This window comes from Aplysia californica, unplaced genomic scaffold (assembly GCF_000002075.1).
Source record: "Aplysia californica isolate F4 #8 unplaced genomic scaffold, AplCal3.0 scaffold00589, whole genome shotgun sequence".
In the NCBI taxonomy this organism is placed as follows: domain Eukaryota; kingdom Metazoa; phylum Mollusca; class Gastropoda; order Aplysiida; family Aplysiidae; genus Aplysia; species Aplysia californica.
This window is the reverse complement of record NW_004797859.1, coordinates 401559-414514: the sequence shown is the minus strand read 5'-3', so window position 1 is coordinate 414514 and position 12956 is coordinate 401559. Positions and strand designations below refer to the sequence as shown.

The 12956-nt window shown below is 42.5% G+C and overlaps 1 protein-coding gene across 1 annotated transcript in view; it reads left to right on the top strand.

Annotated features, from left to right (window-relative positions):
• LOC101863610 overlaps window positions 1-9320 on the top strand; it is a 12464-nt gene extending 3144 nt beyond the window's left edge. The window contains exons 4-6 of the mRNA XM_035972139.1: window positions 31-543; window positions 2009-2106; window positions 4311-9320. Of these exons, the coding sequence (XP_035828032.1) occupies window positions 31-543; window positions 2009-2106; window positions 4311-9294 (5595 nt within the window). The 3' untranslated portion in view covers window positions 9295-9320. The remainder of the gene's footprint in view (window positions 1-30; window positions 544-2008; window positions 2107-4310) is intronic.
• The last annotated feature ends 3636 nt before the right edge of the window (window positions 9321-12956 follow it).

Genomic DNA, 12956 nt, shown 5'->3' with positions numbered 1-12956 from the left:
AGGAAAGAAGCAGAAGAGAAAGCGAGAAAGGAGGCAGAAGAGAAAGCGAGAAAGGAGGCAGAAGAGAAAGCCAGAAAGGAGGCCGAAGAGAAAGCGAGAAAGGAGGCAGAAGAGAAAGCAAGGAAAGAAGCAGAAGAGAAAGCGAGAAAGGAGGCAGAAGAGAAAGCGAGAAAGGAGGCAGAAGAGAAAGCCAGAAAGGAGGCCGAAGAGAAAGCGAGAAAGGAGGCAGAAGAGAAAGCAAAGAAAGAAGCAGAAGAGAAAGCGAGAAAGGAGGCTGAGGAAAAGGCAAGGAAAGAAGCAGAAGAGAAAGCGAGAAAGGAGGCAGAAGAGAAAGCAAGAAAAGAAGCAGAAGAGAAAGCAAGAAAAGAAGCAGCAGAGAGGGCGAGAAAGGAAGCGGAGGAGAAAGCGTTAAAAGCTGCAGAAGACAATGCAAGAAAAGCAGCGGAAGCAAAGGCAAGGAGAGAAGCAAGAGCAGCTGCCTTTCGTGCTACCGTAGCTCGAATTAAAGATCTCACCAAATCTGGGGCGTCTAATGTCGCTATGGTAAGTGACTGATCATACTTAAGGGGATCATTATGCTAGTGTCTCTTTCAGTGTTGAAAAGTAGATAATTTGTTAAATGATTTACACACTTAGTTACGCAATTTAGATCAGAAGTAGAATATTGTAGATACTGGAGACTAGAGATACGGTACAAATTATCAAACTTTGAAGTTGCAAAATTGCTTAAAATAGTTTCTGTGTATTTTCATTGGGGATTTAATGTCTGAACAAGTTAAAGCAACACGTGTTTCTTGTTAAGTGTGGTTCAACATTGTATTCATGAAAACTGTGGCGCATGAAGAAGACGATACTCTTCAACATAGGAAGAGCTATCTGTGTTTGTCGTTTTATTTTTGTACTACAGTGTATTCATAACACATCTGTAGGCCCTGAGTGACAGGCAGATAGACAAAAACCAGCCCAGTGTCATGCAAACATGTACAACATCGTATGTTCTGTAATTTGCGGACCTTTACCTTGCGCGCGCAGGCACGCGTTCGATCCTCAAGAGGAGAAGTTATTTTTTCCTCCAAGCATTATGACTGTATTACTTGAATTACTTGAATCTAGAACTGGGGTTTTGGGAAGACGGGAAGCTCCGTGCCTCCTTGTCCCTCTCCATGAGGGTCCATTTCAGTGTTGGCAATCTGATTGTCTCCATCATCAGCTGGTCGTTGTAACGTCTGATGGGATCCTTTACCTGTATATTAAGGTGTTGTACTCTACTTTGTTACCTTGGTCCTGACACGCAAGGTCTAAGTTACACGTCCCTACAATACATCTTTCTAACTGAAATGTGATGATGCCTTCATATTATTTGGCCTTTTGTGTTCTTGACATTCGGTCTTATTAAAGTAGTAGTAGTAGTCGTATGCATAATATAAATACATCTTTTCCTTGGCGGTAGAAATAGTGGAATAGATTTCCCGAGTATTATCCCCTACCCCCCCCCCCCCTTTTCCTCTTTTTCACCTAGTGACATCTTTCTTCCAAATGAGAGGCTTGGTCAATACATATGAAATCAAGGAAAGTGTAAGGGCTGTTTATTTTTCTATTTTACATGTGTAATAGGGTCTGTAAAACAACAGAAAATCACAGCGCTAGAGCTTTGCATCCTCCTATTTACAAGGGATTAGTTCCTTCAATTTCCATTACATTGTACTACTTTCGCCATCATCTATTACATACGACTGGAAGACGTTTTGTGGACATTGGCAGTCTAGTGGTTAGGTTATCAGACTCGCACTCGTTGTGTATGTTGCCTCTAGGAGACCCGAGTTCGATTCGCGAGTAAAGATTTTTTTAAATCGAATATCTCGATCTTTCTTTTGGGATGGTGTCCCTCTCAGGGTGGGTTGGCCCTGACTTATAGGGCTGGCCCGCTTCCTAAGCGATCTAAATTGTGTCGATGGGGGCGTTAAATACACACATTATGAAAAAAAAATTGGTGTTCTTTTCTCGGCAGGCGGTCTTAGACCAGCTGGAGCTCATCAAGAGGAACAACGAGAAGTACAAGTTCCCACAGCGTCGTGGTCTCTACGTGCCCCCTCAGGCTTACCCAATGTCAGCGACTACTTAATTATGCATTGGATGTTCTGTTTCATTCTTCTTTCTTTTTGGAAGTGGCTATTCTCACCCGAGGTGTTCTTTTTTCCCCCTTTTGGGGTTGTTGTTTTTTTAATAAAAATTTTTTTGGGGGGGTTACTTCTTTTCATGTTCTTTTGGAGTTTTGTTTGTGTTGTTTTGGGGTTGTTTTTTATGGGGAGGGGGGTAGTTTGGAGCTGGAGGGATTGGCTACCATTGATTTATCGTAGATTTATTTATTTGGGTTTGGGTTTGTTTGTTGTTGTTTTTTAAGAATTTATATTTATTGTTTGTATCTGTTAAATGGATACCTAAGTGATTTTTTTTCTGTGGTCGCCTTTGGGTGGGGGGAGGGTGGGGGGAGGGGGGCTTGAGTCCTTTCTTTTTCTTTTTTTATCGGGGTATAAAGACAGGGTGGGTGGATTTATACCCTCACAACTATGTTGTTGATCATTTTGACGGTTCTGGGCTTCGGCTCTTTATCAAAGGGCCAGATCGGGTTATAATATCATACTTCCCAACATGATGCCAAACATATTGGGTCAAAAACATACTTACCCCAAGGGGCAGTGCTACTGACTGAAGTGTCTTTAGACCATTCTCAAATAGGGGACATTAACCATGTTTTACACACAGTAGAATTTTGTAATTGTAAATGGGCTGATTCATCAATGTCAGGCTCTTAAATGTGCCTGAACTTCAACAGGGAACTGCTGCTTTTTCTTTCCTAATCCTTACTATCGTCATTTTTCTTCTACTTTTTTATATACGCTCTTGTGACCCGCTCTTTCCGGGGTGCCTTGAAGCAGACTTTGTGCTGTTGAAGCTAGAGAGGTGAGCAGAGTAAGCCTGATTCCCTTTAAGGCTTATTTGTTGACATCCACTCCTTGGCGCTCATATGAACTTATGCAGTTGCCGGCGCCGTAAAACCTCTACTAAAACAAACCAAAAAAAAACATATTTCCCCATATAATCTGAAAAAAAGACTCACACTATGTTCGTGTAATGCTCAACACACAGCAGAAAACAATAACGTATTATTTGTGCTTGTTTTTTTATGTAAACTGTGGAAAGTTACTTAAGTTGGTTGATGAAGAGTGCCACAGGTAGGTCTTACTTCTTTTCTTTCCCTCTGTTGTTTCTTCCTGTAGGTCTTGATTTTTCTCCTGCACTCTTTTATCATTGCCTAGTCGTCCTTTTTACTCCAACACGCATAGAAACACAAAAATATATAAAAAAAACGACTCCTAACATTGTTGAGTAGAAGTAGGCCACTAGCCTCTATGGCATAGAGGTTAGGCGCTTCGCCTTCGCATGCAGAGGACTTGAGTTCGATTTCCGTGTAGGGTGAAATGTTATTTTAAAAAAGCTTGACCTTTCTGCAGGGACGTTGTACCACTCTTAGCCCGGGTTGCCCCTGACCTGCAGAGTAAGGTGGAATCCTGCATCCTAAATGATCTACATTGTGCTCTATGGGGGCGTAAAATCCTGGCCGCTCAACCATAAATGCCAGTGTATTGATGCTTATATACTTATAATTCATCTGGAAATGCATGGGGATGCAAGCTTGATGTAAACGCTTTGTGATTTTTCTTCCTTGATTTTAGAATTTATAGAAGTCTATATAGTTATGATTAATTCTAAAGAATGTCTCAATTCGCTGGTGCATATGTATCCATATATGATAATCCTTTTTGGGGCAGTACATGGTTCTTCTTATATGTGCTTTACTTTAAACTAAGATAGACACAAAGTCCCCGGAAACTAATGGGTGACCTCCACTTCTTCGTTTTGAGCCAGTTGTTTTTGCTCTATGGGTGTGCATATGTTTTAGTTAGAACAGTGTCGTTGTCTCAGTATGTTCTTAACTAATTCTCTTTTTTTAAGTAGGTTTTTTACACGCCCCGACCGACACAATCTAGATCATTTAGAAAGTGGACTTCTCTCCTGCCTGTCAAGGCCAACGCCGTCTGACAGGGAAACAACGTGCAAGCAGAAAGACCAATATACTCGATAAAAAATGTTCCCCACAAGGGAATCGAAAGTGGGTCTTCTGAGCCAGATGGCGAAGCACCTAACCGCTAGACCACACACGCTGGTTTACAGGTTCTAGATTCGGGGAGTGCGTATGATATTGTCGTTTTATTTATATAAACAGAGTGTCTAATGCATTCTGTCTACAGATGGCTGCATCGGGAAGACAAGGCGAAGCTTTTAAGACTGCTTCACGCTATCACTCATCCTTTTCCTGAGCGGAAGGAGAGTGAGGAAGAGGATGTGGAAGAGGAAGAGGAAGAGGAAGTGGAAGAGGAAGAAGAGGAGGAGGAGGTCATCCCAGAAAAGAGTTCCTCCGAGAGCACGTTGCTCTCCGACACAATGCCAAACCAAGAGTCCGGCGGCGCGCTGAAAACAATCCTCAGAGCCTTGGCTCGTAGGTTTACGATGACTGAAGTCCCGCTCAGCCAGATTCTCAAGGAACAGCAAGAAATGGAAGACGAAGACATGAGCATTGTGAGCGGAGACAGTCAGGAGGGGGATAATTCCGCTGTCATACCTGTGGAGCCAACAGAAAGATCCGAGAGAAGTGGAAACGTCTTTGTTATTAATGAAAATGACCTTTTGTCAACGGCTGCTCCCAAGACAGATGCACTAGGTGTACAACAAGTGAATCAGGCGTCATTGCAAGAATTGCCTTCTATCTGGGACGATATCGAAACAGACGGGATGTCCGAAGCTGGGTCAGATTCGGCAGAAACCGTGATCGAGGTAGGTCAAGACGAGAGTCAACCGCTAGTGGCCCGGCCCTGGAGCTCTACTGTGGCTTTTCAGGAACAGGGGATTGACAGAATTATGAGCGAGGACCTGTCACAAAATGTACCTATGCTAAACGAGGAAGACTTTAAAACTCAGCAGCGTTCTCAAACAGACGTTTTCGAGGAACATTCTCAGGAAGAGACGCAAAATATACCAGTAGTTGTTCAGGGCGCAGTGCTAGAGGGTGTTATTGACAAGAGCGGAAAGGAAAAACCGACTGTTGAAGCAGAGCGCCTCAGCTTGATAGAGTCAGAAAGCTTAGAACATAAAACAAAACCACACCCGGCTATTGTTAATGATGGAAAGGAATCAAGTGTTGATCCAGATACGTTGCTTTCCCATGCCAGCAAAAGAGAAGCTTCTGACAGCTTTACAAGAAAATCAGGTGACAAAGATCCAGAATCTTCTTCCGCAGGTGAAGTGGCGAATAAAGACTCTACTCCTCAAAGGGCAGTCACTGATACTGGTTCCTACGATGCGAATCACCCGGGAAGTATGCCGAGGAAAAGTTCCTCTCGTGAAGAGGATATCGCTCATGTACCTGGTCGTGAGAAAAGTGACGATGTGACGGATACCGCGGGCTCACAGAAACGACAGATTCCCCCAAACCTTGAGAAAGAGGGTGGGGAAACTGGTCGATTTGACGAATCCAAAAGTAGAGGAGATGCGGAAGGCGATCTTGTTAGAGACAATGAAGAGATGAAACGTGTTCTGAAAACCGCCAGTACTACCAATGCTCCGGATGGGGAAGGGGACCGAGCCACCTACTATGATGAAACCACACGTGACATTAGTAGTACGGGTTTAAAGGCTGAGGAATATAACACCGCGACAAGAGAAGGCGTAGGAAAAGAAACGTCCAAAGACATTATGAAAGAAACGTCCAAAGACATTATGAAAGAAACGTCCAAAGACAAAGTGAAAGAAATGTCAAAAGGCAATATGAAAGAAAAAGACAATTTGGGAAAAACTTCGAAAACCAGTATAGAAGAAACGTCGAAAGACAATATGGAAGGAACGCTGAAAGAATATTTCGCAGGAACCAGCACGGGGACGATACAAGAGGCAAAAATAAACTCAGCAGACGCGCTTAAACTCATAGAGCAACCTGGAAGGGACACAGTCAAAGGGCACCATGGGCAGCATGAAGAAAACGTTTTACTAGCTTCGATTGGTAAAGAACAACAGAAAAGAGTCGCAGTAGAAACGCAGTACACAGAAGGTGTGAAAACAGCAGGTTCGTCTCAAGATCAGAGCAGGTTACCACCTGATGATCATCTTACTACTGAGGAGACAGATGAATCAAGTCATCTCGCCTCGTATTTCCTAGATGGGAATGTCGAAGATGGCACTCCAAACAAATCAACGGCAACGAACGAAGAGTCTAAAGCCAAAGGTGGCCCTGCGTTGGTTTATGGGCTTGACACTGATGTCGAGAGAATTAAAAATGAGGGAAAAGAGAGAGGAAGAAAAACAGATCAGGAGAAAACAGGAAACAGGACAGTGTTACAAGAAGGAACCTCAAGCTTTCAACGGACTGCTGAGGTGCAGGGTCGGTTCGGTACTTACAAAAAAACTCCAAAATCAGAATTATTATTAGCACTTGAGAAAAAATCTCGTAAAGGTAAAAGTCAAACTTTGGAGATTACAGAAGACGAGGGAGTGGGGGCTCGTGACAGTCTAATCCAACAGATGATATCTCGTATAGAACAAGTGCCAAAGAGCAAGAAAGGAGAGTCGACAAGCAAAGATGGCGGGCTACAGATTAATAACTTACAAACACAGAAAGCGAATCAAACAGGTCTAAATGCACAAACTCTCGCAGCACAGGGCGATGGGCTACGTGTACCACACATGGTATCTCCGGGCCGGGGTAAAAAACAGCTGTTTCAAGGCAGTATCACCATAGACAAGCTCATGAAGGTTCAACCCTTTTCCAAGCAGCACAAAACAACCCAAGTTAGGAATCCAGACTCAGCTGTCTTCTTGTCAGAAATGGAAGAATGTAAAAAGGACAATTCTCATATGGAAGAATATTTAGCGATAAGAAAAAAGTTGCAACCAAAAATAACTCTTGATTGTATTTTAAAGCCTTACAAAAATGAAAAATCTTGTTTTGCGAAATATGGGAAATCGAACCAAGGAGAAGTCCTTCTCCCATGTAAGCCAAACAACTACGAAGCTGCTTGGTGCCGGTTGCAAAAACAGAGACGATCCCGCTACCGGCCAAACAGAATCAAACTTGATCGACTACTCTCTCAGAATGAGAAAAACGACATGAAGGACCCTTGCAACCCTCAAAAATCGAAGTTTGCTAAGCATGCTAACCCGAGCCTTCCCTCAGCGAAGGTAGAAGAAGAGTCGATGCGTATTATCAAATCTTGGAAGGCTTGTAAACGAAAACAGGAAGAGCCAATCATAGACTGTTGGACTTTAACTGGGTTGTCCCCACGACAATTTTACCTTGATTCTTTGCCTTTATACGAAAGTGAAAAATATCAGAAACCCCACGAGGACTCCGTAATTGCGAAATTCAAAGAGCAGTTAAGCGTTGATGCTGATAAGCCATGTGACATAGCTAGCCTATGCCCAAAGTTGTCGTTGAACATAGATGAAATTCTGAAGCAGAAACCGCAAAAGAAGAGCCAGTTTCTTTATGGGAAGTGCAATGCAGAAGACTGGGAGACTATTAAAAATGTGCGAAAGCGTTGTAGCGTAGGCGACAAAAGAGAACCTCACACATTATTGCTTAGTAAGGTTTGTAGTGACAACAAAAATCTAGACGATATGCAAGAGTTCATAGATCGCACGAAACCGAAGCTTAAACTCAATCTAGATGACATACTTCAAGGCGAGATAATTTCTTCAAATCAGGCTGCAGAGAGGAAGAAAACTGAAGAAGAAACCCTAAATCGTGTATACGAGATGTTCTTGAAACCCCGAGAAAACAACAAAACGTGTCTTGAGGCAGAAGATCACACTACAGGAGCCGAACAGAAGAAATTGGACACAACGAATCATAATAGGTGCGACTACCTCGGCAATGGCAGAAATCAGCGAATCCAGGATACGAACCAGACGTTGTTATCTTTTCTAGATAAACTCAAGCCTGAGTTGTCTTTAAATATTGATGATATACTGGCTCATACTGGAGCAATAGACGCTTCTGAAAAGGAGAAAGACAAAACGCTCCGAACTTGCTATAGATACCTACAGCCCCACATTGCTAAAGAAACCAAGGTTCAACGCAAAAAAAAGAAAGCACTTACCACGGAGAAGGTAGGGCAGAAGTCATCACTAAAGATACATGATAAACTCCTACAAAAAGAAGGAAAGAAGTCTGATCAAAATGCGCACAGGAAACCGAGCAGTACATGCTGGTCCCGTGAGCAAGAAACACGCACGTTTGACGCAAATGAAGTAATGAGCACCGTGGAGGTGAACAATACTTTAGAAAAACTCAAACCAAAGCAGTACCTGCACATTGATGACATTCTGCGTCAGCAAGAAACACACACTTACACTTTGGACATTTTGCGTCAGCGAGAAACGCACACTTTGGACACAAATGAAGTAATGAGCACCGTGGAGGTGAACAACACTTTAGAAAAACTCAAACCAAAGCAGTCTCTGCAAATTGATGACATTTTAAGTCAAAAGAAAATAGAAAATAAATCGAAAAGAAAAAGCAGCAACGTGTATGGCACAAGATGTTACAACGCACAATCACCCTTTTCTGAGAGGAACTCATGGACCATTAGCCACGAAAAGAACAAATGTACACATCGCAATCCCAAAAATGCGTCTTCTCTAAACATGAGTGATGTACGGGAAAGGAAAGAAAGAAATAAGCTTCATAAAGTCGACAAAATATGCGATACAAACTGTGGTACAAAACAACTGCACAGTTTAAATGAGGCTTTGGTTCTCAACTCTCAAACACTATCGCCTGAAACGAAAGTGACAACTCCTGTAAAATCTGATAATGCAAGTAAATTAAACTCAAATGTTGAAATTATGTCTTTAAAAAGCACATACAATACAAAACGGTGTCAAAGTGTAGGGGCCGTCACTCGTGAGCACTCAAATATTACGTGGAGCTCAGATCTGTTTGCTGACGACAGGTTGGACGGTGAGTTTCGCTGTCACTCCAGCCCTAAACCTCACTATGTACGTGATTCAGGAGCAAGATGCAAGGTCGATATTCATAAAGGCCTTTGGCACAAAGGAGAAGAATCTGGAGGTTTTCGTGGAGAAAAGATGACTATAGAAGATGCGAAAAGTTTCATTGAAAAGATAAAACCAAAGGTGGGAATCAATATTGATGACATTCTCGGTGGTTTGGCCACGTGAACAAAAATCAATCTCTCAGCCCGGCTAGACACCCTTCATCACAATTGCTGTGTACAAAAACAATGCTTCGGCGAAGTTTGCCAGTCTTCCACGACAAATCCGCACACAACTCGAAGATCGTCAAATACCAACAGAGATAACGTTCAACAATTGCTCAGCACCAGAAGGGACATAGTTCACGAAAATTTCACAACATTCCTGAAAAATGAACAACAGTTTTCAATTACAAAAAAGAAACGATGTCAAGAACATTCGGGGATAAAAACAAAGTGTTCTGCGCAGTTTTCAGATATACACAACGCATGGTACGAGGAGAAAAAGAAAAGGTCTAGTAAAGATTTCCATGAGAGCACTAAGCCAAATTGTAGCTTTGGTATTGACCAAATCATGTCAAACCCAATTCGAGACACCTGTTCAGGGGATATTGACGCTACTGCTGGGGTGAAGCCCTTCACCTCGCCTCTCAGTAAGCCCCACGACACTCCACATCACATCAAGAGTCTACAACGTGAGCCACAAGTCAAGGTGGATCGCTTGGTCTCTCCGGTTGTTACTTCTAAACACGCCAACCTTAATCACTCTTGGACGGTGAAAAAGATGGCTGCATCAAAGAATTTGAAAGATGCTTTGTGTCGTAGGCATTTGACAGAGAAAGTATGCAAGGAAAGAAAAGGGTTAACGTGGGGTGAAATTTTTAAGGGCTGCATGCAGCATTCGTTCCTCATTAAAGATTCGAAGCCAGAATGGGGAACTTTTCTAGATGAGAAACAAATGGGCAGCGACAAAGGACAGCACAGAACTTCTACACGTCAGATGTGTGTCAATATGGTAGACAGTCCTAAGACCCAGAGGAGGAGAGAAATCAAAGTGGTGTCACCGCGACATGATGCACCTGAACCTCAAACATCTTCATTGGTGGAAGAAGATACGCTCGGCGAAGAAGCTGAATCTCAAACCAGGGCCGAAATATTGAGGGACGATCTCATTTTCTTCCATCGAGTGACTTTGCAAAGAGAAAGTAAGCAAATACAGAATAAGCAATCCGACATGACCATAGCCACAAAAGCAACACCTGCGCCTTTTCCAAAGACTCAAGCCGAGAAAGGAAAAAGATTCCCAAATTTGTTTTCGAGTTTGCGTACTAAAGTGAAGCCATCCGGCCGTCTGTCTTTGTTCCAAAATGGATTGCATGGGTCAAAACAATTCCACCAGGACAGTAAATTAAAAATGGAAACATCAGGTTTTGAAAAACGTATATCTAGTAAAAAGAAAAGCTGCTCATGTCTTGCTCGTGACCTCGAAGAGGTAACAGCGAACACGTCAAAGACCAAAGTTTCCTCAGTACAGACTACTAGATTGAAAACAAAAGAAGAGGTGACAAATGGTCAACATGTAAAACCGGAACACGTTAATGATAATTTGAAAAATGTTTGCCTCACAAAAGAACAAGAAAATGACTTCAACATTGTTAAATCGGACAGCGAGATCGGTGCAAGCAAACGGCTCTCCGATTCCATGAACACAAACAACTATCAACTAAGAATGAAGGAAGAACAAAGCACTCACCAGTCTGAAGAAGATGAACTGTTTTTTGAACTTATAAAACCTAAACTAGCTATCAAAATAATTGACGTCATAGAACCCTTTCGACGTTTCCAAAACGGCGAAGAAGGAAGAAAATCCAGAGTTTCCAAATGTAAAAGGAAACCAGATATAGAGAAAGGAGAAAGCGATTTTGTTGAGAGAGACGCCTCAAACGAACCAGTTCATAAAGAAATGGTAGCAAAGGGCGGTAATAAAAGCGTCTACGAAGAAAACACTGAATCAATCATGCCAAGACCGTCTACGCTAGATGAACACTTAAAATCGAAAACGCAATCCCAGGATATCCTGCTTTCTCGTACCGTGTTCCAGGGAAACTTGACTCCTTATGACGGTCAGACCATCTTAAAATCAGAGAATTCCCAAAACACAGAGAGGAAGAAATGCAGTTCTAAAAACACAGAAAGCATCGGGTCAAAACTAGTCGATCATTTGACGTGGACAGAGGCAGAAAACGTCAAGATTCCGGACAGTATCGATTGTTGCCAAAACTCGAATATCAGACGTACTCTGGACACATTAAGCTCCGTCAAAAACACAAAGTTGTTCGATTCCAATATCGAGACCTTCCTTGAAGCTATCACGCCAAAGGTAGCTTTCAACATAGACGACATCTTAAAGCCTTGTAGTTCTCCTCCTTTTCACTCAAAGAATCGTACGAGTGGAAATAGAAGATCTACTAATGAACAATATGAAAACAGACGTGAACCACCATCAAGACAAAAGTAAAGGAAAAAAAACAACTGACAGCCAAAGCTCAAAGCGTAAGGGTAGTTTCCGTTATCAGCCACATATGAGATACAATCGTTTGCGGTGTGACTAATAGGCATTTTGCTGTCGCATGTAAATTTAGAAGATAGGAGTTTGCTTTCTGTGTGGAGATGTTTTTTGTTATCGAGTATCTCGGTTTTTCTGCTACGTTGTATACCTCTCAGCCCGAGTCACCGCTGGCAGGGCAGTGTCGAGGCAGCCGGCCTCGTAAATGGTCTAAAATGTATCGCTAGGGACGTAATACATTAACTCTTTTTACGGATGAGATAACGGTATGAAAAAATACCCTGAAATACAGAGGTTGCAGGCATTCTGTTAACAAGTGCAGTCCTCAATTCTCTTTCATCGGAGTAAAAATATTGATCAGTACACTGTAACGAGAGAGCTAGACAGAGAGACAGAGAGAGAGAGAGAGAGAGAGAGAGAGAGAGAGAGAGAGAGAGACGGAGAGAGACAGAGAGAGGTGGAGCTTAGTGGAAGGGAGAGAAGAGAGAAGTAGAGAGAGAGAGAGAGAGAGAGAGAGAGAGGGAGAGAGACAGACAGAGAGAGAGAGAGAGAGAGAGAGAGAGAGAGAGAGAGAGAAAGTGAAGGGGGGGGGATCAAGCAGAAAGATAGAAAAACAAGAGATATGGATAACATATAACGGAGAGAGAGAGAGAGAGAGAGAGAGAGAGAGAGAGAGAGAGAGAGAGAGAGAGAGAGAGAGAGAGAGAGAGAGAGAGAGAGAGAGAGAAAGATTTACATGCACATTGCAGCCAGATTTTTCATGTTTCACATTTTGACCTTGAATATTTTAACATAATTACAATATAGGGCTGGACAGTATCATCTGATAATCTGGTCTACTGTAAATGTAACCACCTGCACAAAAAATAAATATCTTCAGCTTATTTTGCGATTATGTGAAGCATGTCGTTGTCCTTACTTTTGTTTTCTTTTTAATTGTTGCGGATTTTTTGTTTCTTGATTAGCTGAGTACGAAGATTAAGTAAAATCTATATTATTATTTGTTGTTGTTAGTTCAATGATTGCTATAGATTAGGATCTAATTCTAAGGCAATCCTTTAGACCCTTGAGGTGTTCTGGGTTATTTACCGATGTCTATGGTGTTGTAAGTGCAATAGTTACAGGCTGGCTCTTTGCCGTCGCTCGCCATAGACTTTGCGTTCGTCTCAGTTCGCTCTACGTCGGTGGCCTAGTGGTTAGGCTCTCGGACTCGCAACCGTAAGGTTGTGGGTTCGAATCCCGTCAGGGACCCGACCCTGTGTCCTTGGGAAAGGCACTTTACA